This window comes from Lepisosteus oculatus, chromosome 5 (assembly GCF_040954835.1).
Source record: "Lepisosteus oculatus isolate fLepOcu1 chromosome 5, fLepOcu1.hap2, whole genome shotgun sequence".
NCBI classification, from domain to species: Eukaryota; Metazoa; Chordata; class Actinopteri; order Semionotiformes; family Lepisosteidae; genus Lepisosteus; species Lepisosteus oculatus.
The window spans coordinates 32,363,242-32,390,561 of NC_090700.1; the positions used below are offsets into that span (position 1 = coordinate 32,363,242).

Below are 27,320 nucleotides of genomic sequence, written 5' to 3' on the forward strand. Positions count from 1 at the left end.
GCCTCACAAGAGTGTTGTTTTAGAGAACAGGTGGTGTTATCACATTTGATCTCGCAGGCTTTGTTTCATTGGTAATGCCAATAACATGACTTCAGATTTGGTGCTGGAAAGATTTGATCACTATCAAAGAAAATGGCTGCGCTAGTGTCGGATGTTTGGGGTTTAGGCCTTCTTTGAGACATTCTCTGTAGCACTGAGGACTTGTTTTAATATCTTGCTCTAATGTACTTGGTTGATTCACATCTGCTGTGTGATCAGCCTTGGTTTACTTGGGTATTTAAAACCATGTATCTCTCACCTTAGCGTTGGAACAGAATCAAGGATCACCTCCACTGCTGTCCCACTGAGGCTAATTAAGGTGTATTCATGTACTTATGTGGATGATTTTGGTGGGCACTGGTGTTCTGGATCTAATATATGAAATATCAAATAGGTAATTGTATTACTGAAGTCAGGATGAGCATGTTAAAAAGTGTTCACACAATATCTCTTATATGCTACACCGGTGGTTTACAGTTGCAAACCTTAAATGAGTATTTTTACATTGTCTAATATTTACACTGAATGTGTAATGTTGAAGTATTCAGTTGAACTACACTTTCATATATGATGTGCCCATGGGTTTACGGTGCATCACTGCAAACATGGTGAAAGTATATCATTAGAAATTTAGTGCTTATTGATTAGTAGAATGTGATGCCTGTCAGCCCAGCAAATTGCCACAGGTGATAAGTACAAGTGAAGCTGCACTGAGAATTGAGGGCTGTCTTTCTCTTCTGGTGTGGTGAAATAAAGAGCAGAACAGGCAAGGACAAAGCGTGGAGCCCTGCAAGTCATCCAGAGAGACTGCAGGCCAACGGAGTCTCTTATCTGCAGTCTCATCTGGTATTGAGAAGAAAAAAAGATGCACAGACTGAAAATTCTTATTCAAGACATACGCTTGATAGTTTTTGGAACTCCCTGATGGCGGTCATCGTGGGCCCTTCTGGATGGAAAGTTCAAGCCCTTTTGATTGGATCTGACAGAGGGGGGACATGGGCACAGTAGCTTTGTCAGAGTGGAGTGTTGAATTATTTAGAACTTCGTGAACTTGGCACCTGTAGCCATCAAAGCATTTTGAGTCGTTTTGGAAACTGCATTAAACTGTTGCCGAGTGCCTTCCTTTTTCTTGTCACTGTGCACATTCCCGTGTGAGTTCCTTTTTTGCAGCTGTAATATTAAAGGGAATGTGCATCTTTTCTAGTAAGGTGATGAACAAGTCATAGCTGTTTTAGCTGCTGCTGTTAATTTGAGGGGGATTTGATGATTGCTTCACATTTAAAGAGTGCTCTCCAGATTACCGCTCTCATTGGAAAAACATCTAGCAGGCAAACTGGCACTGGAAACAGAACAGGACAGAATGTGATCTTTATGTGTTTGCACTTGTATTCTGTTAACAATTTCATATTGGAATCGCAAGAGTTCACCAGAATGAAGAAGATAGCACAGTGCTCTTTGTTCCTGATCTTGGAGAGCTTCAACCTACAGGTTTTATATTCAAACTTCTGGTTACCGCTCTCATTGTCTGGGATTCAGTGTTTTGCTGTGGCCTTGTATAGTAACATTGCAAAAATCCCCAGTCGACAGCAGCACCTCTCTGTTCCCACATGCCTCCCTGTCCTCGGGTAAGGGTGCGAATCTACTGACAACTGTGCTCTAAGCTGACTACCACAAGGGCTGCGTTTGATTCTGAAAGGTTTGTTTTTACTTTTGCTTCTGTAAATTTGAAGTTGTATAAGACTGTGTGCTTGGATTTGTTGTGCAGTGTAATTGTGACCTGGAATGGTATTATGGTTATGCTTGTATTATAATGCAAACAAATGTAATGCTTAATGAGTAAATTAATTTACTAGAAAGTGTTTTCTTCTTTTTACTCGGCATTGGATAAGGGTTTCATATATTTCTGTGGGAGACTGTGTCAAGGGTAATAACAAAAGGGGAGGTTGTGATTTGTTTCCATGTTTTTGTGGGGTAGAGTTTTATTTGGTGCTTTTGGCTATTCTGGATGGTCAATGATATTACTCCCCCAGTTCGAGAGAGGACCATTGAGAGAGAAGCAATGACGTGCATGGATAAAATGTTCTCGCACTGACCCTAGTGACCACTACTATATGGCTATATTTACTACAGTTCATAACTGCAATCCAGGATGCCCTTATCAAAGACCCAGGGCCCAACCTCGCAGTAGCATGAGCAGTATCAGCTCGGTAAGATGCACAGTTGTGCGTCACTGCTCACATGTGGAGCTCATTCTGTGAATTATTTCCACCTAGGTTAGGGTGAGCAGAATGAAAATCAGGCTGAAGGGTCTGTTGCTTACATATAGACAACAGTTACTGGACCTCTGCTTCAGGAATCAAATTTCTAAAGATCTGTAGATTCAACAAAGACCCTTCAGTGCTGTAAATTTAACTGGTAGCAGGGGCGGCCCCAGGACCATGGCAGTCCAGAATAAGATGTCCCTTGTATAACAAATGTCCCATCTTCTAGTTTGGTGTTTTTGAAAGAGTGACTCTTGTTCAATGTGTTTTTTAGTCCAATTCCTGCACTATAGGGAAGACAAATACAGCAATAGATTTTGCCTTTGATACTTTTCTGAATTGATGACACCTATTATGTAATTTATCTGCTTTATTAGATAGCGCAGCACATATCATTACTAAATGAAGTTAATAAAATTAATCAACTAACTGAATTAACTGAACTGGCACTTGATTAGCAGAAATATCATTTGCAGAATTTCAGTTTTAGATTACTTGGCCAAATGGTGATAAATCTATTCTTCAGTCAGTACTAAAGACACAACTGTATGTCTTTTGGTAGCGTGTGCATGGCTCTTCGTGAACTTGTGGTCGCGGAGTGTCTCAGTATCTTCCTCATATGTACGCTCTGTGGACTGCTTTATCTATGAAATCCCCGAAGGCGCGGTTCAGTTGCTATCGTACCGGCTCAGCGCTAGCCTCTCCGTGCCAGAGCGGTCTGCACTCTGAGACCCCTTAAAATAGCTAATCATGCCTCCTCTGCCTTTTTTAAGACCGGGGGCCTCTCTGGTTACACTAGTCGCCGGGGAAATATATTCCAATGAGCTCTGAAATCCTCTCACTGCTCCGCTGTCTCGGTTGGCTGAACAGCTCTTCATCTCTTCGGTGGGAAGGTGTCGGATTGTCTTGTCGCCATGTCCAAAGTCAAAGCTCCAAGTGAGTTTAACCACGTTTGTCCGCGTCTTCGCAGCCAGGATCTTAAATTAAAAAATCTCTTGTTACCTTTTTTTTGCTCCTTTGAAGGAAAACACGGCTCCGATATCTTGCACTACATTTTACACCCTGCCCCAGCTGCAGGAGAGTATTTCCGAACTTGTTGCTTTTATTATATTTTATTATTATCGTTGTTGTTGTTGTTGTTACTTTTTAATAGTAACGCTTTTAATGGCGATCCAGATAACCTGATTCTTTAGAAAAAAGATAAAATATTTTGATATCTTAATTTGATTTAATATTCTCAATTTTATTTAATATTTTCATGTGACGCTTATAATGCTGAAGTTGGAGAATGCGAGGATTGGACTTATTTTCTAAATTTTGATGTGAATTCACCCTCAGTGCTGTACTATATAAAACAGGTCTCAGAATTCATTTCACGCTTTTAATGGCGATCTAGATAACCTGATTCTTTAGAAAAAAGATAAAATATTTTGATATCTCAATTTGACCATCTTTTGTTATTTTAAGATTATGCAGTACAACAAATCATAAAATGTATTTTTTTTCAAGTTATACAATGAAAGATAAATATATATATATATTTCTTTCCTCCAGTTAGATTTGTATTGTTACCATTTTTTTAGTTTCAACAACCAATGCAGTGAAGAGCGAAGACGTCGAATAAGATAAGCCTCGCTTTACAGATACTTTATGACTCATTGGGCGCTTACCTTAAAACGTAGTTGAAACAGTAAACTAGGAGTCCATTTATTGCGCTTTTAATTTCAGTATACGTGTTGTATGTAATTCAAGCAATTTGCATACTTACTATTTTGCTATTGTAGTAGATTTATTCCAATTCTATTCGCTGCTTAGTTCACATTAATATATTCTGTAATTAATACATTGTGTTATTGGGCAAAAAGACTCATTCAAAAAATAAATTCATTTTGTTTAAATAAAACGCGTGGAATTATAAGCGAAACTTATTTATGGAAGCGCTATAGGTCCGTTAGAAGTTCCCATTTGTGTATTCGTGTCTGTAGAAATTTAGGGTAATCTGATATTTGTCGTTACTCCATAGAGTAACTAGAGTTGCTTTTTCGTTAGTGTTCCCGTAACACGCGCCCTGTGCATGGGAACACAAAAGCAAAGCAGTTTAAATGGGTCTCTGGTCGTCATGAATCAATTTAGCTCCGCCGATCCTCTAATCCTACTGTGAGTTTTACATAGTATCCGTCACAAGAACACGAAGTTATGCTTGGATATGATCTCGATAATAATTAGAAGTTTTGAATTAAAGTCTGACCGAATTAGAGGGATCACATCAAATACAATCCTTGGACCCACAGACATCTAATTTAGGAAGAGGACAAAGTAGCTTTCAGAAAGTAAAGCAGATTCATTGAAATGTTTGCCTGTTTTTGCACAGCTGTTTAAAAGCAGGATCTGGGAATTAAAGAGTGGGGAAAGCAGGTAGCAAGTGCTGTAGTTCCAGGACTGTGGTGATGTGGGGACAAACTTGTAATGATTCTGTTAACACTTAGCTGGCACCAATATCACAGTGCAACTCACAACTGGCAACCAAATAGCTATGAGCCTGGCCAGGAGCTGGATGGGAGACCTCCTGGGGAAGCTAAGGTTGCTGCTAGAAGTGGTGTCAGTGGGGTCAGTAGGGGGAGCTCACCCTGTGCTCTGTGTGGGTCCTAATGCCCCAGTATAGTGACTGGGAGACTATACTGTAAGAAAGGCGCCATCCTTTGGAGGAGGGGTATACCCGAGGTCCTGAATCTTTTATTAAAAAGAAGAGCTGGTTATTAAAAATCCCAGGGCATTTCTCGAAAAGAGTAAGGGTGTTACCCTGGTGTCCTGGCCAAATTTCCTTTTCTAATCAGGGCCTTCTAATAATCCCCATCTATGAACCGGCTTCGTTATTGTGTCCTCCTCCCCACTGATAGCTGGTGTGTGGTGAGCGTACTGGTGCACTATGGCTGCCGTCGCATCCTCCAGGTGGGGCATCACACTGGTGGTGGTGGAGGGGAGCCCCCATTACCTGTAAAACACTTTGAGCTGAGTGTCCAGCAAAGCTATATAAGGGTAAGGAATTATTATAATGCTGGAATATTCAAACAATTAACTTCCTATTAACAACTGGATATAATATAATGGAACAGTGTGGTGGCACAGTGGTTAGCTTTGCAGCCTCACAGGTCTGGGTTCAGGGACCTGGGTTCAGTCTGCCCTGCAGTGGACTGCTATCCCATCCAGGGTGTACCCTGCCTTATGCCTGTTGCTTGCTGGGATACTCTCCAGCTCCCTGTGACCCTGAATTGGATGGAGCAGTTACAAAATGGATGGATGAATAATGACATATTATAGATTTACAGGTAACTGTAAATGTGTTGTGCAGTGTAATACTTCTTTTGTAAAAGAAAGCTTTGTCCATCTATGTAATGATGAAGTGTTACTTTTGACTTATAAAAGGTGCAACTGTGGAAAAGAAACATGCAGGATTGCAGGCGGATCACAGTCATGAATCTGAGGACAGTCCCAAACGGCCAACATATCAAGAGTAATGTTATTGGTCAGCTTGTTTTGCCCAGTACCTCAGAATGAGAGCTGATTGATTCCGACCTGTTCCTTGACCTGCTGCCTAGCGTGCCGGGGGTCAGCCGGTTGATTCAGTAGGAGCTAGCTGTACCTTCAGTGCTGCAGTGTGCAGGAGAGAAGGCCTTAGCACAAGGTGGCTATGGCAATAAGCAAAGCCTGTCCTCACGTTGCACCACAGGAAAAGACGTGACAAGATTAAAGGCCTCATGGTGACCCAGAAGCAAATGATGAATATCACAGCATTGTTAGGTCATTTATCAAACATCTTTATACCACACGGTGTAACGGGAAGCTGGAGCCTACCCGGCAAGCAATGAGCACAAGGCAGGGCAGACCCTGGACAGGGCACCAGTCCATCGCAGGGCAAGTGCAAGTCAATCATACATGGGGACAATTTAGAGGCCACGGTAAAGGGAGAGGGGGGAAATTTGGCCCAGACACTGGGATAACTCCTTTCTCTTATCGAGAAATGCCTGGGGATCTTTAATGACCACTGAGAGTCAAGACCTCAGTTTAACGTCTCATCCGAAAGATGGCGCCCACTACAGTATAATTTGCCCGCCACTATACCGGGGCATTATGACCCACACAGGGTGGGTGCCCCCCTGTTGGTACCACTAAAACCACTTCCAGCAGCAACCATAGCTTCCCAGGAGGTCTCCCATCAAGGTACTGACCAGGCTCAACCCTACTTTGCTTCAGTGGGTAGCAAGTTATGAGCTGCAGGGTGATATGGCTGCATCGCAGCATAGAACTAACTTTAATATTCATTATTACTTTTGCAAAGTGTCTAATTTTCTATTTATTATCAGAAAGCTGCTGGTTGTGGTAAGCCATGCCCTGTCCAGGAAACAGGGTTCAAGGCAGGACTACAGGATGCCAGGACATCTCAGGACACACTCAGACAGACAATTTAGAGACACCGCTTTACCTAGATGTCATGTGTTTGGAGAATGTGAAACTCGGACAATGGTGTTTTGGCATAGCTAAATCCCAGCAGGGTCACAGCAGAGCTGCAGTCATTACTTGAGGAAACTGGAACACCTGGAGGAAACTATTAAAAAAAACTGCAAAAAAGAACATGCACAGAACTCTACACAGAAGGTACATTTTAATTAAATTAAGAGCTCAAGTACTATGAGGCAACAGCACCAACACCTTCCACACTGTCCCTCTTGGCTTCTAGTGAAAATTGTTGGAATAAATCTGGCATAATCTCTTCAAAGGTCACTGTAACCAAACACCAAGCACAAACGCGAGGAGATGTAAACATAACAGTGTCTGAAAATGTGATAAACCTTTTGCATCATGTTTCATGTGGATGTTCACACAGAAAGCAAAGATCACAGTGGTAAACCTTTGAGAGACTGATTTCAAAACCTAAATCTTATTGGTTCCCCAGTGTCAGTAAGTTACACTTCAATATTTTAGCAAAATGTGTGTTCCTGGGTTTTCCGGGTTTTTTTTCCAGTTTCTTTTCAAGCTGCGCCCCCAGACTCTGGGTACAGACCCCGCTCTGTACCCATTCCTTCCTCATTCTCCATGCCCAAAAAACTATTTCACAGGAACACACTGAAGCAAACCTGCCTGAAGAGACAGCTGGTCTTGTGGACAGGTGGATGTCACCCTGGTAGCTATTTGAGAAAGTGCAGCTCTGTGATGGCAGATTTCCAAGGCTGGACTACAGTATACTTGAAGAGGGTGTGTGTATGCGCATTGTGGGATACCAGGGCACAGAGGCCTGTCACGGCTTTTGAAAACATTTCTCTGGACAGCAATAGCATGAGTGCTATTCAGACTCCAGACGTCCAGAAGTGCCTCTTAGTCCTATAGCAGTGTTGTCAATTATTAGGGGTGCTGAATGCTGAATATTATACTGCAAGGGTCTGCGCTCTCTAACCCTGGTCCTCAGGAGTCCCAGGCTTTTTAGTGTTACAAGCCTCCTGTTTCTGAAGATAGAGAACCCCTGTATGTTACTGATGATTAAAGAAAATGATCTGTTCTATTGAGATAACTCAGTTACGTCTTTGAACAAATCACCCCTTTAATTGATTACGAATAAAAAAATCTAGCTTTTAGAAATGATTTAATAGTTACCTAAAAAATGTGGTGGAATGGGTCTCTCCAAGACCAGGGTTGAAGGGTCTTGTCTTAGTGCAAAGTTGCAAACTTCCAGTCAAAAGTGTGGGGCAATAGCAAGATTTTGTCCTTATATCAGAAGTAAGTGTGGGAGAAGCAAATGGGATTCAGGTTAGAAGCTTTTTAAAAGGAAATAGTGCTACTACCGCTGAAGGGTTTACAGAAAGTGAGGATGTGTTCATTTGAATACAGCTTTCCTTCCAAGATTCTCATAGTAGGTTCTGGATTTGTGCTAATGGCTTCTTGAATATGAGGCCTCATTCCTGGGTCATTTTCTCTGCAGCAGTTTGTCAGTTTAGGTATTTCTGAAATAAGCAGCTCCAGCCTGTTTAATTGTATGAATGTTTTGTAAATGAGTGTACTGATTCTGAAGAGCACTGCATCACACCTTCTAGAACCACTGCAGGTATCGCCAAAAAGTTGTGATTTAATCAGTTATTGTTAATTGATTATATTCACAGAAGAGTAGTTGGTGGAGAAAATATAAATGTGAGTCATTTAAGATCACTGTGTCCAGTATCCTGGCCTCATATAATGTGTGTTTTGCAATAATTAATATTTCAGTATTAGATATCGATTAAATTGAACCTCAGTTTTTTTACCTTGCACTTTCGGCCACTTTTTTCACTGGTGTTTTGGGCATTTTACTTCTTCTGTTCCCGTTCTGCGAATAGCAAAGACGGTTTGCCCACATGGCACGATCTGTATACAGAGTTGCATCCGCAGGGAAACGGTCCAGGCCAATCTAGGTGTGTCCAGTCTCCTGCCTTACTGTACTTTTCTTCTCTTTTTTTTTCTTCCTCTTATTCCTTTCCTGAATGACCTCACAGCAGGTGCAGCAAGTAAGTATGGCGGGCAGGCACAGAGGTTTGGAGTTGCACTGACTGGCACAGTGTGTGGCACAGCTGTGCCCTCAGTCAGTGCCTCAGTAAAGCTGTGAGATGTACACAAAGGATCTGGGCTTCTGAGCATCCTGCATGCCAGATTTACCATGATTAAGTGATCGTCTTCCAGAACAAGAAGAGTATGGGTATTGATACCGTGTATCTTACTACACTGAAGAAGAAAGAAATTTAATTGCATGAAAACAAACTGCTCTTTTCAATCACAAGTTGCAGAGCAGGAGGAGTGATGTGTCTGAAAGGATTCTTTCCTCAGCTCTCTAAAAGTTGGAAGGTCGTCTTGCTCTTTTCTTCCTCTTTTTGCACGACGTCTTCTGATGTGTAAAACGGTGTGTGTTTGGGGGGGTTATATGCTTGGCTTGTTACATCCCTGAATGATTTTTCAAAAATCATTCCTCCATAAGACCCCCGCATGGCACGTCAGACCTCCTTGGCAACACATTGTGATACACAGTGTCATACAGTGTATACGTTTCAGTCCTCCACATGTGTATCATCTGGAGCTTGATCTCACTTATAAACTGCACAGAGGTTTTTAAACCTGTTTCTTTACACACATCATTCATTATGTGTGTTTCTGTATGCTGATGGGTCACTGGATGGGTGCCCATTAGTTTCTGCATGATTCTGACATGACTTACACATGGACTGTAAATGTCCACTGTTGAAGGGTGTTGTAGACCTGCAGCTCGGTTTAAATAATGGGCTGTGTATGCCTCTGGAATTAATTAGCTAAGCAGTTTGGCAACACTCTTTTTAAATCTTTCTTACATGTATCGGCAAAGATTTAAAGTTACAGTTATGATTTTCTCATTAGCTTATGAAAATACAGTGTTGTTTCTGTATCTTATTGACTGGTTAGTGACTGGTTCTCAGAATGTCAGGCTCTGAGGTTAGGCTGCTAGTAGCTAAGTGATGTAAAGATCAAACCAGAGGATTTTTGAAAGAAGGCAAAGGATCAGCAAGGTCTGTGCTTGTCTGTGTTTTCTACAACAGAAAAAGAGTCTTGTTTTCTCAGTCTTAAATGCAGGCATATTTTTCCCTTGTGGAATGTTGATGTAAAATAAAGAAGGTCAGACCCAGAAGAGGACAATATAACAAAGTTAATTCAGCTGTACCAAGAAGGGCCTCAGTTTCACTCTCTGCTTAGCTTCACCAGATTCGAAGTAGCGTCTCTGACTTTTTCTAAATTGTTCTGTTATTATCCTCTTTGTTTTTTGGAACTTGTCATAGATTCCTCACATAAAAACCGGGTCAGATTCCACCCTTGTGCTCCTCTGTTGGTTCTGGTCACTGATCAATGTGGTTCCACCCAGAATGAATCCAGGAGTAGAGAATCTGACTTTATACTTGAAGCAGGAACTATCCAGTAAAGTTCACCACCTTCAACAAAGGACCAGGTCTATCATCTTACAGATCTAAAAAGCAGGACTACCTATTTTTTAAAGGCAGTGCTTCATTGAGACCTAAACAAGATTTTCCTAACATGTTGGAAAAAAAACAAACATTTCTGGAGAAAGCTGGAGAAGAAGGATGGTCCAGAGTTTCCTGTCTCCTTCATGTGGAGACAGTCCCAGAGAAAAATATAAAATAAAATAAAGAATCAGCTTTTTTAAGGAGCAATAAAACACTGCCCATAACACTACAATTCAGATAAATCTGAAGCATTTCTGTTATGTTTTTGAGTTGGCAAAGAATTTGAGCAGTGGAACTTTGTGTGGAGAAAGATGCCACCTGTGAGCAGGTGTATTGTGGCGTTGCAGAGACGGATGACTCCATACGAGCATTTGCAGAGAAGGTGTTCGCCTCGGAGGTGAAGGATGAGAATGTCAGGGAGGAGATCTCCGTCTTTGACGTGGCAGAGGACTGTCCCATCTTCCACCATGAGTTGGCCGATCATCTGCAGCAAGAAAGCACAGAGAAGCGGTAAGGTGATGGTGCCAGGGTGGCTGTTGCTTCCTGGCACAGTGATTTCAGAGGCGGGCTTAGAAGACGTAGCCGTCTTACCTGTTGCAAAGTTCAAGCATTGCCCCGAACACGTCTAGATTGTCGGGATACACTCTGCAATGCCACTTTGTGGAGGTTGCTATTGAATTCCATTCTGAGTCTGTCCCTCCAACCCCACAGGAAGAAACGCCTGCAGCGAGCTCGTACCATCTCTGTCCCCTCACCGCTCAGCGAGAAGTCTCCAACCACGCTGGTGCCAGTGGTGGAGGAGGTGCCAATCTACCTGGAGGTGCCTGAGTTCCAACGAGTGGCCATCATTGGAGACTACGCCTCTGGGGTGGGTCCCATTCTGTCCTTCTGTCCCTCCCTTCTCTCTGTCAATGTCCAATTCTGTCACTTCAACATGAGCAGATGTGAGTTTCTCAGGCCTGAACATGTCTAAGACAGTCAGGCTGCACCTCTATAATTGGAGGAGGTAGTCCTGCTGTCTGCTGTCATGTCAGAGTCAGAGAAACTCAGAAATGTTCATGTCCCTGGCCTCTGCATATCTGGGGCAAATATGCAGAGGTGACCTTAAAATAGAAGTTCAGAAGGGTAATGAGATCTTCAGCATCATCTCACATGGCCCTGCTTTAAACAGACTGGCAACGGCTGATGGTTTCACATGGTGACCACATTCTGCTGTCTGTGATGGACAGCCTGGTCAGGCAGTTTAAATACACACCTTTCTAGCACGTGGGCCTTCAGAGCTAATGTTTCAGCAGCTGGGAGTGGGGTTTTTTAGATTTGAAGTCCCCGAAGGAGTGTATTACAGGCTCTGCACCAAGGTTTCTTAGTTTTAGGGACACATTTTAACTCTCTGAACCTTGGAGAGAGGAAAATAGCTTAAACACACACTTAAGGAAGATTCCAAATGAGAGAAGGCCATTCTTCAAGGATCCCAAGACATCTACTTCCACCACAATTTGGCTGTTGTTACCAGACCTCCTTACCCTTGTGTATTAAACGTGCCTCAGTCTTGATTGCACACCCTTTTAATTTTTACTGGCCTCAGCGGCTTCTTGTTTCACAACTGGCCTTGACGTAGTCCTTTGTGTTGCAATTTATAGTATATGCACTAATCTGTACAGTTTCTTAAACATATTGGATCAGTCACATACAATATAAGGATGTAAAAAACATATGTATATTAAAATAAAGAAGTTTGATTTTGCTCCATTGGAAACAACCAGTTGCACCTGCCTTCACTCACTGGGTAAGGGATGTGATGTATTTTCTCCACCTTGAAAAAATTAGGATTTCCCTCTGTGGCTTAACTGCAAAATTTTATTCTGCCTGGCAGACTTCTTTAAAGAACTTGCAGCTCAACCCAGACATATGAAAGGCCTTGAAGACTGTGGCTTCCCTCTTTTGTCCTTTCACTACCTTTTTTTTCTTTTTCTCTTTTACCTTTGCTTATCTCTTCCAAATCTCTGGTTTCCTTTTTTCTACTCATATATGCCCATTGTTATATTATTGTTGGATCTACACAGTCGGTTTTTAAGTACCAAGTCTTTCATGCCATGATGATTGTTCACATTAATTCATTATTGTATATGGTACCATGAAATGTTCTTTTTTTCTCCCTAAAAAAATCAATAAACAAATTGAACATACTAATAAAATAAATACACATATTTTGAGAATTTGTGCGATCAGTACAGGAAACAACCATGCTCTGTAGTGTACAAATGTAAGGGAAATCTTGGAAACATGCATTCTTAATTCTCTGTGAGAAGATCCTGCAATAAAAGCCAATTCACAAGATGGATCAAATTGGTACTTTCAACATGTTCGTCTGGGACATTTCTGAACGGCTTGTGGCCTCAGGGCTTGATGTGCCTCACTTCACTCTGGTCTGGTCTGACAGGTGACCATGGATGACTTCGAGCTGGCCTGTAAGGGTCTGTACCGTGCTTTGACCATCAGAGAGAAGTATATGAGGCTGGCTTTCCAGCGTTTCTCCAGCACGGCCTCCCAGTACCTGCGCATGATCGAGGGGGAGGTGTGGAAGCCAGAAGACCAGGTGCAGCCAGGTAATGTGCCGTGACGCGTCAGGCCTCAGATGGCAGAGCATGGTCCAGGGTTAATGGATGTGCTGTTTGTAATGGCTGATTAAAACAGAAAATCAAGGAAGTTTGGTAACTTTTTTATGCGTCACATGGTGAGTCAATGGTAGAATCAGGACTGGAACCAGGAAGCCTAATTACCGGGAGGAGCTGTGCTCAGAATGTGTTATGCTAAATCAGGAGCTGTTTTCATGCCAGCCTGCTCTTGGCCCCAACCCAACCCTCAAAAGGAAAAAAAAATTTTTCTTTTCACTTGACCGAAAATCAGAATGAGGTCCCAGAGAATCTAGAGCTGGCTGCGAGGTAAGCAAACTGTCACAGAATTCATGTGATCTCTCTTCCAGTGTTCACGCCACCTCCCAAAAAAGACGAGGACCCACTGTCCACTGATAGCCTGCCTGAGAACCTGGGCTATGTAGCCCGTATAAGGGATGGCGTGGTCTGTATCTACGCCAGTAAGGAAGCAGCAGACAAGCACGAGCCCAAAGACCTGCCTTACCCTGACCTGGCCACATTCATTGATGACATGAACTTCCTCCTTGCCCTGATTGCCCAGGGACCCACGTGAGTGCCCAGCCCTTCATACCTCCAGGCTCTTGAGTTGGTCTCTTTCTCCCAGTTTTAGTGACACAAACAAGCAGATCACAAGTCTGCTTTTTCCCTTGCTGGTTCCAAGTCCATATTCCCCAGCAAAATCTCCATTTGGCAACAAGTCCGGCAGAACGTGAGAGTTTGAAAGGGATCAATAGGACCATGTGCAGTGTAGCCCTGTGGGTAATAGCAGCCTGTCTCTATCCTCTGCAGTAAGACCTACACCCACCGCAGGCTGAAGTTCCTCATGTCCAAGTTCAACGTCCACGAGATGCTGAACGAGATGGAGGAGCTGAAAGAGCTGAAGAAGAACCCTCACCGTGACTTCTACAACTGCAGGAAGGTAAGAGTGATGGAGGCCGTGGCGACGGTCACGCAGCTGCTGTGGGTTTGATCTGTTGGCTTCTTCACCCCTGGTCTCTGAAATCCAGGGTTTTCAGACGCTCTTCTAATAAGCTGATTCTAAAGGGAAGGAATTCTTCTGTGAAGTGCAAGTGACATCTTTGGTAAATTTACCATGTGTGCAGTGCAATTTACCCCTGTAACAGGTCTCTACAGCCACAAGTCTATGTAAGACAGGTTTTCATCAAATGTCTTGACAGAACATTTAAACCTTCATTTAATTGCTTGTTAACTTTCTTATTTTTAAGCAATGCCTGCACCCTCACACCCATGTGTTTTTGATTTATGTAAGATCATAGATGGAATAGTCCAGTGTCCATTCTATTGCTGTAAAGAAAGGGATTTCTTTACTGTTTGCTATTGACAGAATCAGCCCCGTGTTGCCATGACCCCCGTGTTCTCGACCTCTCACGCCACAAGCTTTCTTGAATTGACTGAGCCCTTAATTCAACTCGGAGCAAGTTGCAACCTTAAACCTAACAGTGAACAAAAATGTAAAAAAATCGTATTCAGATTAAGCAAATTAGTTCAGTGGAGTGGAATGGAAAGTAGTAGAAAGGGTACTGAAAACTGCCGAACTCTGAAACCACAGGCAAGACATGACTCACTCAAGCAAGAATTTGTTATAATGTCTACTCAGCCTGCAGCAACCGTTAGCAGTAGTTTTTATTGAGGGGTACTGACTTCTACTCCACACTATTAGCCCCAACAGCCTTTCTGTTTCATCCAATGAATATGATGCGTCACTTCCTACTTGCAGTAAGACAAATTCATCGTGACACAGGTCACAGTAAAAGGAATACAACTATATTTTTCAGTTGTGAGAATAATTTAGCCTGCACACCTGGAAAACACATTGAAAGCCTATTCAATTTCATGTGGAAACTGTAGGAAAATTAAGTGCACTAATCTGTTACTGCTGTCTAGTGCTGCCATCTGCTGTGTGAAGGTTGTGTTGCAGTAGCAAGATGAAATTACTTTTTCTTTTGCACCTGTCTAAATCTATCTATCCGTTTATCCACTCCAGTTGTCCAGCGGAAGCTCAGGCACTGTCTATGGCTGAACAATTTAAACAATTTAAGGGTGTTTTTAAGTTTAAATGAGCTAATACTGGAATTATGTTGTCTGGCCCTTTGAACGAGGCACAGCGCTGTGGACTGCTCTGTGTCCGTCCAGTGCAGGGATGCTAGTCTGCCTGTTATGTTGTATCGGCTGCAGGTGGACACCCACATCCACGCGGCGGCCTGCATGAACCAAAAGCACCTGCTGCGCTTCATTAAGAAGTCGTATCGCGTGGACTCCGAAAGGGTGGTGCAGTGCATAAAGGGCAAGGAGGTGACGATGAAGGAGCTCTTCGCCTCCCTCAACCTTCACCCCTATGACCTCACTGTTGACTCCTTGGACGTGCACGCCGTAAGTACTGCCCCCTCCCTGCAGGACCCACCTCATCTGTCTCCCCAGATCACAAAGGACCAAACTTCACTCCATCCCCCGATTCCATAGAATGTGTCAAATCTACACTGCTGCACTTTTGATGCCAAACACTGTTTAATGTTAAAATGAGGCAGATATGGGAGCTACATGAAAGCATTAGAACAGCATGCAGCGGTTAGCATTATTGGCTCACAACACTGGGCACTGGGTTCAATTCTGAACCTGGGTTGCTATGTGTGTGGAGTTTGTATGTTCTCCTCCTGGTGCTTCGGTTTTCTCCGACCATCCGAAGACATGCTGGGAAATGGCATCTGGGAAAATTGTCCCTGGTGTGAGTGTGTCTGTGTGCCCCCCTGCGATGAATTGGCGGCCCATCTAGGGAATACTTCCCCTTGTGCCCTTCGCTTGTCGGACTGCACTGGAGGAAGCAGTTGGAAATGAAAGCATTTTCCCATTAAGAATTACACACTGAAGATCTGCAGGAGTGGGTGTTGATCCATCAGCGCCATGTGGAGCAGAAAAAAAGTATGTGTTTACTTAAACAGGTTCCATATGTGATTGCACAGATGGAATAATCTGATAGCTGGAAACCTGTAAAGGTTTAGTTCAAACTATTTCCCATTCAATTGTTTAGATTATTATTAATACCTATTATTATGGGGCTCCAAAGTAACTAGAGACAGCTCTCACAGCTCTAGTACATATTAAAACAAGCAGGCTATGTGGGTGTAATTCTTGAAGTTTGCTGGAAAAACAGGTCAGATCTAGCCTCTATTAGCATTGGCTCTGCACTGTTTATTTCTCATTAAATGTACTGTTTCCAGTCTTTCTACTTGCAATCAAGAAATGAAATACTGTACTTGAAAATCTGTATTAAAAAAACATATAAAATGGTACAACGAAAACAACACTGAGGTTTACATTAATAGCTCATTGAGTGCATACAGTAGATAATAGAGAGCAAATTGGTTGTTTAAATATTATTTTTCCCTTAATAATTCCATTTGGAGTTATGAAAACAGCAGATTAATTATGATTTTACTCTTCTGTTAAGGTGAAGATTGCAGAGTTCTGGAGCGTGTCTAAGAGTAGCTTCTCTCTCCCCTCTCCCCTCAGGGCAGACAGACCTTCCAGCGCTTTGACAAGTTCAATGCAAAGTACAACCCTGTGGGGGCCAGTGAGCTGAGGGATCTGTACATGAAGACTGACAATCACATCGATGGGGAGTACTTTGCTACCATCATCAAGGTAAAGTCCTGACTGCTGCGCTTTGAGCACGGGCCTAAGCACAGCCAAGCCCACAGTGTCGCCACAAAGGCCATGAAAATCCAGCATCAGTCGCAGTGCGACTCAGACAAAGACAGTCACTCACATTAGTCACTGTTTACTGCAGTATACCATAGTAAATGCAGAGAGGAGTGTTGTAAGGCAGCCCTGATGCAAGGTGAAGATACAGAGCCTTTAAAATACATCCATGCATTTAAGAGCAGTGAGAGTGTTACAATAAATGAAATGTCACAGCACCAAACTGCAGAAGGGATGGTGAGGATGAGGATTCATAACAAGATGTAAGATGTGGGAGTTTCTTTTAGAGAAATATTTTTTTTCTCTAGCTGTGATTCAGCAATACCCAGAAGGAACTGTGAAAATATTTTGCAAATGTCCACAAGGCAACACTAAAAATGACTGGATAACCTACAGCCTATAGTGTGATAAACTGAAAGATTATAAGTATTATACAGTTATTATGAGTACACTTATTATATTCACTTATATGTACTGTATGTGAACATTTTGGCATACAGTTCATTGACATTTTCAGTACTTTGTTTTAGTAAAAGGTGAAATGTATTTAGAAATAGGCAAATATGTTTTCACTCCGTACTATTCAAGTGGCAGTAAAATAAGTAATGTCATTCAAGGAGAGACATTACTGTACGAACTCCAGCATAGCTCTTTGTGAAGCAATGAAACAATCAGCTGTTATCCCCACTGCTGGTGTTTCAACAGAAATGAAGATCCTCCTTTTGTAAATGAATGCTCTGGGATATAATGATCATAATGGGTGTGTGCATTAGCTGTGCTGCAAATCAGGAGTTTCTGCTTGTTCCGTCTTTGTCGGGCGTGTCAAACATATGGCCCATGGGCTATTTTTTGGACCAGGAAGCTCAAGTCTATACAGCCCACAAGCCAAGCAGATGCTCTTGGTGATGTTATTTGTATCATTCTTGCATTCACAGCACAACATGTACAGTAGTTCTCTGCTTCTGAGCAGTCACAACACCCCTGTTTTGATGATGTCACAGATCTAGCTTGACAGGGGCGTGGCATCGCATGAAAACGGTGTGAAAACATTTGATGCCATGAGACCTGTGTGCACACGTTTCCTCTAAACTCCTCCAAATCCTGGAGCAATCTCAGCGACTGAGCCACCCAGACTGTACCTAGTGGGTGGCTATGATATCAAAAAATATTTTTTAACTTAGTAATAAGGAGCTTGTCATTATATTATTGAATAAAAGAAAAGAATGAATGCTGTGTGGTTCAAAAGTGCATAAATGTTTATTTCTTCATAGAAGTGAATGGAAATATGACATGTTTGATGTGTACAGAATATAGTGACTTTCAAAAGAATCATATAAATCAGTAAAGTGAATTTATTACTGTTTACATCACTGATATCTGGAAAATATATGGTGTTCTATATTTTCAGTGTAACCTCAGCATATGAAGACAGGGGCTAAGCTTTAAACACAAAACTCAGATCTTCAGTGGACTTTAACCAGTAATAAACCTCATTTTCATAGCAATAAGCAGACTAGAGAGCAGTGACTCCCTCCCTGGATGGGATACCAGTTTGTTACATGGATGAACCCCAGCAGTCCTGGTCCCCACTTGTACAGCTGGGTGGACTGGGGCAACTGGGGTAAAGTACCTCACACCAGGTACAACAGCACTGTCTGCACTGGGGACTCGAACCCGCAACCTGACCTTCAGGAGTACAAAGTTCCATTATTAGGGAAAGGTACTTTAAAATAGTAGACCATTGCAGTTAAAAGTTATTTGTATAGAAGACTACTTTTCAAAATTAACAAGCGGCTGAAGGAGAACAAACTGTAAATGCACAAGCCAGAGCAATCGCTGTAGTGTGTGTAATTTGCTGTTTCAAAGAATTCATTAAGCCTTTAAAGCATCTGCCACCAGACTCATTTTTGTTTTGAAAAGGAATCCCTTCTCACGGTAAGGGTTCAGTCTTTTTCCAGCCCTTTTGGTTCCTAAGCTTTGTTCCTCCCCAAACAGGAGGTGGCCTCAGACCTGGAGGATGCGAAGTACCAGTACGCTGAGCCCCGTCTGTCCATCTACGGCCGCTCGGCCTCCGAGTGGACCAAGCTGGCCCAGTGGTTCACCAAGCACCGTGTCTACTCCCACAACATGAAGTGGATGATTCAGATTCCCAGGATCTAGTATGTCTCTATTTGTCTTCCAGTTCCACTCAACTAACTACTGCAGAGCTACGAATACTTGTTCTTAACATTTGTGAAGCACTAACAATAAATTGACTCAAGACACGCTCTTCAGTCAAGGACAGAGGAGATTAGAGCATGTTAGTTCATCCTATAACATGTTGCCTGTCATTAGCCAGCCATGTGGTGATCGCCAGCAGAGATGAGATTAAGCTGGAGCAGCAGTCATGAGCATTGGGGTGACTCTCAATGGAGTTCCATTGAAAGCTCCAGGGGCCTGACAGTGCAGGACATTTTCAACAGCCCCTACACAAAATATTAAGACTAGAAATAGGACAGATCCTTAAACACCATTCTAGTACAAGTCTACCTTTTCTTCACATTAATTGCTGAAGCAGAAAATGAATAGCATGTTTTTCCACAACATAGTGCACAAGCTAAACAACGCAGCCAAGCAAGACTTTTCCCAGCTTCTAAAAAGCCTAACACAACACAGCAAAATGTTTTTTATTTCTCCACAGTTCTTTAATGAATTTGTTATTATATAAATGTAACATGCCGCAACAAACATTTTCTTCACCAGCCTGTAACCTGTAAATCTAAGTGGATTTTAACAAATCAAACATGTGCAGCCTGCCCCCAATATGTTCATGACTCCTGAATTGGAGGACTCACAATTTACACTAACAACACCACAAACTCTACTTCCACCAATTAAAGCATCACAAAAACTTTAATATAGCTCCACTAATTTCAGGGTCCTGATAGGTTCCCTTCAGTTTAAGCACAGACAATTGAAACTATTTTTTGCTTTTACTTTCAGTGACATTTTCAGAGCCAAGAACTTTGTGCCGCACTTCGGGAAGATGCTGGAGAACATCTTCCTGCCAGCCTTCGAGGCCACGATCAACCCTCAGAGCAACAAGGAGCTGAGCATCCTGCTGAAACACGTGAGGGAGAGGGGCAGGGAGAAAAGGAGTGAGGCTGGGGCTTATGTTTAAATCGACTGTTTCGCCCGCTTGAAACATATAAAAATCCCCATCAGCTGTGAGGTTGTAATTTAATGTTTCCCACAGTCTCTTTGCCACTACAGGCTGGGAACCTGCCACCCAGTGTTGGGGTGTTTGTTGGTTGATTTAATTCTGGAAACCAGAAGTTTTCCTTCTTGGAAGTTCTGATTTCATCTGGGTACTGCAAAGGGGATGATGGATCTAGGGAAGAGAGCTCAAAGGAATGAGAGGAGAAGGACCAAAGGGAAGGTAGAAGAGACAGAGGGAGAGATGGATAGAACATGGCACAGGTTGTGAGTGAAGGGTAACAATCCAGCCAGTAAAGCTCATGTTTTAGAGAGAAATTGGACAAGCTGGACAGGCAGAAGCAGGAATCGGCACAGAGGGAGATGGAGAAGGAGGGTGAAAGGCAGACAGGGCAGAGGACCTCTCCTCTTACTTTTTTCTCATGCTCTGTGCAGGTGACAGGCTTTGACAGCGTGGATGACGAGTCCAAGCACAGCGGCCACATGTTCTCCACCAAAAGCCCCAAGCCCAACGAGTGGGATATTGAGAAGAACCCCTCCTACACCTACTACATCTACTACATGTACGCCAACATCATGGTGCTGAATCAGCTGCGCAAGTGAGTTCCTGATCGCTGTCACTCATACCTTAGCTTGGGGTAACCAGTAGTTGGCCAGTACCAGGTTTTGAAGTGGGTTAGGGTTTCCTCTATCTTGACATGAGGTTGATACACTTGCAGTTCTTCTGTGGCATTACTGAGATCAAACCATGTCTTAATTTTGTTTTTCCTTGGTTGTCCATGTATTATAGTACAGATTTGCGATCCACAGTTTCAGTGTGTTGAATCACATCTTGTTCTCATATTACTGTAGTGTAGCTCAGTTTGCTGTTAAAGAGGCATAGGGTCTGGCTGAGTGTGGTGCTGATTTGAGCAGTGTGGGTTGTGTGCTGCAGGCAGCGTGGGATGAACACGTTCCAGTTCAGGCCTCACTGTGGAGAAGCTGGTGCCATAACCCACCTAATGGCCTCCTTCATGACTGCAGATAACATCTCCCATGGGCTCAACCTGAAGAAGGTCAGTAGTCTCTGCTTGCAACTCACAGTTCAGAGCCAGGGGTGACTGTCACAGCCTCGGTAGTCAGTGCCAAGGGTAAAAGCAGTAACCTTCACTGGTTGTCATTGTGATGAATTACAAAACTCCTAACCATAAGACAAGGTAACAGATCTGTATGCTTCTTATTTGTAATGGTTTTTACTACACTTAAGCCCCCATTAAGATTACTTGAAAATAAAGTTTTATCTTATATTCATTGTTCCCTTCTTTCTTGTGCTAAAGATACAGTATTACTATGAAGGTTTTCATATTTGTGCAACTGCCTATAAACAGTGTTATAGGCAGCCAGTAACCATTTTAGAAAATGATTTGATTTAATCCAGAGAAATGGGTATCTGTATTCAGTGGTTATCCAGGGAGTGTGTTTTCCAGAGAATGCCAATCCTACAGTCCATTACTGAGCACGTGCTGGAGTGACGTTTTTGGGAGCATACTGTGAATATACCTGCTCGTGAATGATTTGGTAATAAAATCAGAGCAGTTTTAAGACTTTTTTTTAAATGCACTTTTTAGTTTTCGACTTTAAACATTAAACATTAAATACTGACAAATACATTGTCTGTGGGTGCAGCAGAATCAGGGACGTGGGTGAAGAGCTTTTATAAATGAGCTTTAAAGACACACTTATGCTTTACTGTAAGACTGTTAAGTGCCTCTCCAGAGGCAGTCACTACACAAGCAAAAGTCTAGCAGGTGCTGGGAGTCAGATTTCTTTCCAACTCAAGCCTTCACTTGGAGCAGCATTTGGATGGACACTGTAGATCATTGGCTGAAATTTGGGATTTGAAATGAATCTAATAACAACAGGGCATTCTAAAGATGGTATTCTGAGAAGTAGTCAAGTACTGAACAGGTTTGAAGGTGGCCAGGGTTTCTTCGGTCCGTCATTCAACTTTTCTATACTGTATGTGTACTGTTAGATTGTATAGCCAGCTGATGCTACACTCATACCTAACAGTTTAACTGTGTCAGTGTCTGCCTGAAGTTCATCTAGGTCAGTGGTTCCCAATCCTGGTCCTGGTGACTGACACACCTGTTGGTTTTTGTTCTAGCTGAGCCCTCTGTTAACACAAGCAAACCCTTCATTGACATAATAATAGGATTATAATAGTGATTTGTTCCCAGCTCCTAAAACATGTTAGAGATATAACTATTGTATTTTGTAAGTGAAATAAAATCCCAAACTTGTGACTAGAAACAAAATGCAAATAGTCAACTGAAGCAGCTTTTTAATAAGGCTTCCATTATCTAATGAAGGTGGGGTGGAATAAAAACTATTCCATCCTGGGATCCATCCATTCACCCAGGATTGAGAACCACTGATCTAGGCATATTTTCCGGAGCCCTGTGCTCTTTATCATTCTGCAATGCTAAATGTTGCAACAGAGGACCAAATACGAAAACAAAAGGAGGACATTTGGCTCATCTGGCTTGTTCAGCCATAGAAGCCGGGAGGGCCAAATGGCCTTCTCTTGTTTGTGACCTTTCTTCTTACAGTATGTCCTTGACTAGCCACACCAAAGTCAGTGTACCTCACTGGAGGTTTGTAGGAGGCTCTGTATCCCAGCAACCCACTCTTCTCTCACTCTCGGCTTCTCACGTTCTTCCACGCCTCGCTGTCTTGTAGAGTCCCGTCCTACAGTACCTGTACTTCCTGGCTCAGATCCCCATCGCCATGTCGCCCCTCAGCAACAACAGCCTGTTCCTGGAATACGCCAAGAATCCCTTGCTGGAGTTTCACAAGAAGGGGCTGATAGTCTCCCTGTCCACTGATGACCCCATGCAGTTCCACTACACCAAGGTGACTGAATGCATGTGTTGGCCAGTATCGTGACGGTGCAATATTGCAGATTTGTCCAAAATCTATATGACATCACCTCCTGAAATATCATAATTCTCTGTTTTATAAAATCTAAATTTAACAATACTCTGCACTGCAATTTATTTCAAATATATAAATACACTTCAGTGCACCTCAATGTGTGTAGTTGTCTCTAGAAGCATTTGATTAGATTTGCATTGCAGTGGTAATGGATCAGAGGTCCGCTGCACCATGTTCCTTACTCAGGCTTACTCCTGTGGCAAGTGATTGTACGGAAGGGAAAATTCCTTCAAATGCAGCAAAATAAGTATTCTGTAAAAATAAAGTATTGCAGTTGTTTATAGCAGGAAGGGAAATGTGAAAAAGGAAGTTGTTGTGACCTCCCTGCTGGTTGGTTTCAGCTGTGCATGAAACTGCAGTTTCCTTTTCAGCCCCCTGAAGGGAAGTTCTCAAGCCTTCTGAGTCCAGCCCCAGGAGGAGTCTTCTCACAACCTGCTAATTTCAGGATGAGGCTTCATACTCTATTCAGAACAGTCACAGTTATTATTATAAATGACTGCATTTCTATTTTATTTCTGGATAGATTGCAGTATGTTCAAAACCCTGCAACCTGGGTCTTGATCTTAAGAACGTATTTTTAACTTTCAGGGCCTTGGCTCTCTGTCCTGTGCTTTGATGTTGGGCCTGAGTGTATTCCTAAGACCTGACTATGATCTGTGGGTACCAAGGCCTTCTAGTTTTTCTGCTCCAAGACTTTGACATGCCCTTTCCAAAGAATCTTGCCTAAATCAGATTTTAGGATATTTATGTTTGACGTTTTTAATCTTTCTCTCTTTATGTATGGGGCACTGTGATTACAAATGTTACCTTATAAAATAAATATTTTTTTGTGTTTATGTTTAAACGTGTTTATCCAACTATATTTTCTATTAAGGAGTATTAGAATACAAATCCAATTCGTACATTTTGATAGTAATTGACCCCCTAATGTGTGCTAATGTGTGTTCTAATAGAAGAAAGCCAAGATTTAAATTATCCATGGAATTTCTATTGTATCAGTACATACAGTAGGGATATCTGTTTGTTAATTAGACTATTGATAAGATGTGTCAGAATATACTGTTCTTGTTGTCTCTGAAAACTACTGAAAATAAAACAGAGAAGAAAATGTTAAATAATGTAATTAAGAAAAATGCAATTTACCATTCGATTGTCATTTTATAACATTTTTAGTAGGCGCTTCTATATCTTATCTGGTGGTTTAAAACATATTTTAGTTGAATCCTGTGTGAGCTTTACAGGCCAGAGGCTTGCTATCTGCCAACACAATGGACCTGAGCTGTGTTTCATGTCCTCGGTCTGATCTGAATCTGCTTGTGCCCTCAGGAACCCCTGATGGAGGAATACGCCATTGCAGCCCAGGTTTTCAAGCTGAGCACCTGTGACATGTGTGAGATAGCCAGGAACAGCGTTTTGCAGAGCGGCCTGTCCCATGAGGTACCTTACTGCACTACAGTCCCTTCTCCCAGTGTTTTGGTCCAGTTTAGCCTTCCTGAGATAAGGGCTGTGTGCAAGCTCTTGCAAAGGGAGAGGAGGTGGCACTGGCTGGCCTGTGTCAAAGACAATTGCACAAAGGTTTGCTATTTCTTGGACAAATGAGAAGCCCATTGTGTCCATAAAGCTCACTATTGGGTGTGTGGCCCAGACCATTGACCAAGTCTGTAAGCAAGTTGTACCATGCAACTGTTACAAGGCAAGTTAGATATTTAATAGATTTCCCGTTTAAATGTTTAATCTTTTTGTATATTTTGCTGTTGTCCACTTTTCTACTTTGTTCTTCTGGATCACTCCCACCTTAACTTGGCAAATCTGCAGAATCCTGTGCATCCCAGTTCCGGGAAAACAAAGGCCACTGTATTTCAGTTGTCCACTGTCGCCCAGGGTGTGATCGAGTGTCTGTTTCAGTCAGAAGCGCAGGGTGGAGGAAATGGAATTACAGCAGAGGGAGGGTGCCTGGAAGTTTGCGTCAAGAAAAGCATGCTGAGAAGTGCGTTTAGAGAGAGTGCCCGAAGACAGGGTTGGGCAAGATGACAAAAAGAGAAACAATGCCATTGTTGGTGTGTCCAGGGTTGCCTGTAGATGTCTAAGGAAATATGTTTGATCTTCAGCAACTACTGTTTGTGGTACTGTGGATGTGGTGTGTTTGTGTGTTTGTGTGTTTGTGTGTTTGTGTGTTTGTGTGTTTGTGTGTTTGCTGTAAATAGACATATCATAGTGACTCAGTAGTTTATCTATTCATATCCTTTCTTGAATAAATTGTTTTGGACTATTAAAAACTTCCATCCCCTAGGGCCTTTAAACCAAAGTTTTTGTGTACTCTATGTTGAGGGATTTTTTGTTTTTTGTGACCTTGCTTTGTTTTCAAATAGATTTTCTCATTTATCAGGCAGAAATAAGTCAGTACTAATTGTTTCTCCAAGTTAATCTCAAAAAGGCTTCCAGACCAAGCCTGAATACCCAGGGAATCTTATTTTTTTGTTCTGTTTCGGTACATACCAATGGAGCTTTTGCTGTGATTTAGATATGTTGCTGTGTATTCTACATTCATGACAAGGGCTCTCCTACCCGTGTTCCCAGAATATTGGTTTTTATTGCATTCAGTTTCAATTACCAAACATTGAAAGTACAGGAGTCAGGTAATCTGTATTTCGAAGTCTCCTGTACTTAGAAGGAATGGAATAGCACACATTAAAAAAGTAGAGGTGATATTCATGTTTAAGTTTGTTTTCCATTTTTTACCCGAAAAATTTGAGATTTAGGATGATGATTTAGGAATGAACTTTGGTGTGAAAGACCCCTGCTTTATCTTGACTTTTTGACTTCCTGAACACCTTTGTACATGTGGTGCTAACTACAGTGTCTTTGGCTTTGTGCGCTAGATTGACCCTCAGGCATAATGGCATAAACAGAACACAAATTGGCAATTGCTAAGTTTTCAAAAAAAGAAATTCAAATATGTTCTCTCCCTGCTGGGTTTAGATCCCACTAACGCCAGCTTGAGTTGCCTGTCAGACACAAGGAAGAAGATGCCCGCGTTGGCGTTAGTAGTCAATGGAGCCAAGCACAGGCGAACATGCTGCCGGCATCTGTGACCAGAAGGGGGCACCACTAAAGTGGGTGTAAGAAATTGATATTTTTGGATGATCTGTGTCCTGCGTCTTTTCTCTCTACAGGAGAAAGTTCACTACCTCGGGGATAACTACCAGAAAGAAGGGCCTGAGGGCAACGACATTCGTAAGACTAATGTGGCCCAGATCCGCATGGCGTACCGCTACGAAACCCTCTGCTATGAGCTCAACCTCATCAAGGAAGGCATCAAGGCCTCCGACTGAGCCCACTCCACTCCATAACTCTGTGTGTGGCACAGAACTGGATCAAGAAGCCTCTCCTTTTCTCCTTCAGTCTCCTAGTATGTTTCCCTTTCTGCTGTAGCCAATCTGGAAATTCGTTTACGTGGCTTTTGTCACCTTTTAATTGATAATAGTCCTTTAATATTATGGTCATCTAAAAAGGATATATAAAATATTAAATAAAGCCATGTTATCAGGTTTCCTGTTTGTTCCTGTTGTCTTGAATATCTATTAAAACATTTGCTTTCTGGATTCTAGTGTTGAATAACTTACAAATATGCGAATATAATATAAATATACGAATGAATCTATTTCAGCTGCTGTAATGCACAGTTGCACTGTAGTATTGACCTGCTGACATCAGTGATTTTCATTTATATGTATTTTCTCAGTGTCTCAAAAAACTAGCATTGACATGGTAGCATGCTCCAAACATTATTAGACACTTCCTGCATTATGCTCTTCTTCTGCCTTTAAAAAAACATCTGGATGTGAAATACATGGTAGAAATACAAAATATAAACCTTCCCCTGATTTCTTCTTAATTATTACTGAAGGAGGGGGGTTTGTATCAGAAATGTAAATCTCTTATACATCAAAGCTGCCAGTCAATGTCAGAGCCAGAAGGATGTCCGTGCTACACTGTAGTACATTGGCTTATTTGTCCATTAGTCATGACTGAGCTCCAGGAGGAGCAATTTTGCAGAATTTATAAGACCTATTAAAAATAGTGAGGGAGATAAAACACATTAGATACAGTGCTGTTTTTTCAGGTATTCATAACTCTTTTACGAAATTCTGTCCTCCAACACAAGCTGCTGCTTGTGGAAAATTAAGAAAAGTGAAATTTTTGAATCTGGTCTTTGCTTTGGGAGTGTCACGAATATGATTCAAGCTGACCTGCTGCCCAACAGATCAGCACCTGGCTCAGCACTTGCAGATACATCCATCATTGAAAGAGCTAACATGCTGTAACACAGAAACTTTCCATAGAGCCTGGTAATAATGAGACTGTGGACAATTCATGTAGAGGACCTACAGTTCAGGAAAATGCCCTGCCTTCTGGTTTAATTACTCCTGACCTATTAATGACATAATCACATCAATAATTTACTTAAACTA

At 42.2% G+C, this 27,320-nt stretch overlaps 1 protein-coding gene across 1 annotated transcript; it reads left to right on the forward strand.

Annotated features, from left to right (window-relative positions):
- Positions 1-3,035: 3,035 nt before the first annotated feature.
- ampd1 (adenosine monophosphate deaminase 1 (isoform M)) lies at positions 3,036-26,398 on the forward strand. The gene is made up of 15 exons (XM_069190294.1): positions 3,036-3,236; positions 10,654-10,816; positions 11,018-11,174; positions 12,747-12,912; positions 13,290-13,509; positions 13,750-13,879; positions 15,157-15,351; positions 16,489-16,620; positions 18,673-18,836; positions 19,660-19,786; positions 20,308-20,471; positions 20,807-20,927; positions 22,594-22,767; positions 24,175-24,285; positions 26,022-26,398. Exons 1-15 carry the CDS (start codon positions 3,215-3,217, stop codon positions 26,178-26,180), a joined length of 2,205 nt encoding a protein of 734 aa, XP_069046395.1. The 5' UTR covers positions 3,036-3,214; the 3' UTR covers positions 26,181-26,398.
- Positions 26,399-27,320: the final 922 nt, after the last annotated feature.

Coding starts and splice junctions, on each gene's coding strand:
- ampd1 (XM_069190294.1), top strand. CDS start 3,215: ATGTCCAAAGTCAAAGCTCCAA. Junction 16,621..18,672: donor ACTTTGCTACCATCATCAAG/GTAAAGTCCTGA, acceptor CTCCCCAAACAG/GAGGTGGCCTCAGACCTGGA. Junction 20,472..20,806: donor GTGCTGAATCAGCTGCGCAA/GTGAGTTCCTGA, acceptor TGTGTGCTGCAG/GCAGCGTGGGATGAACACGT.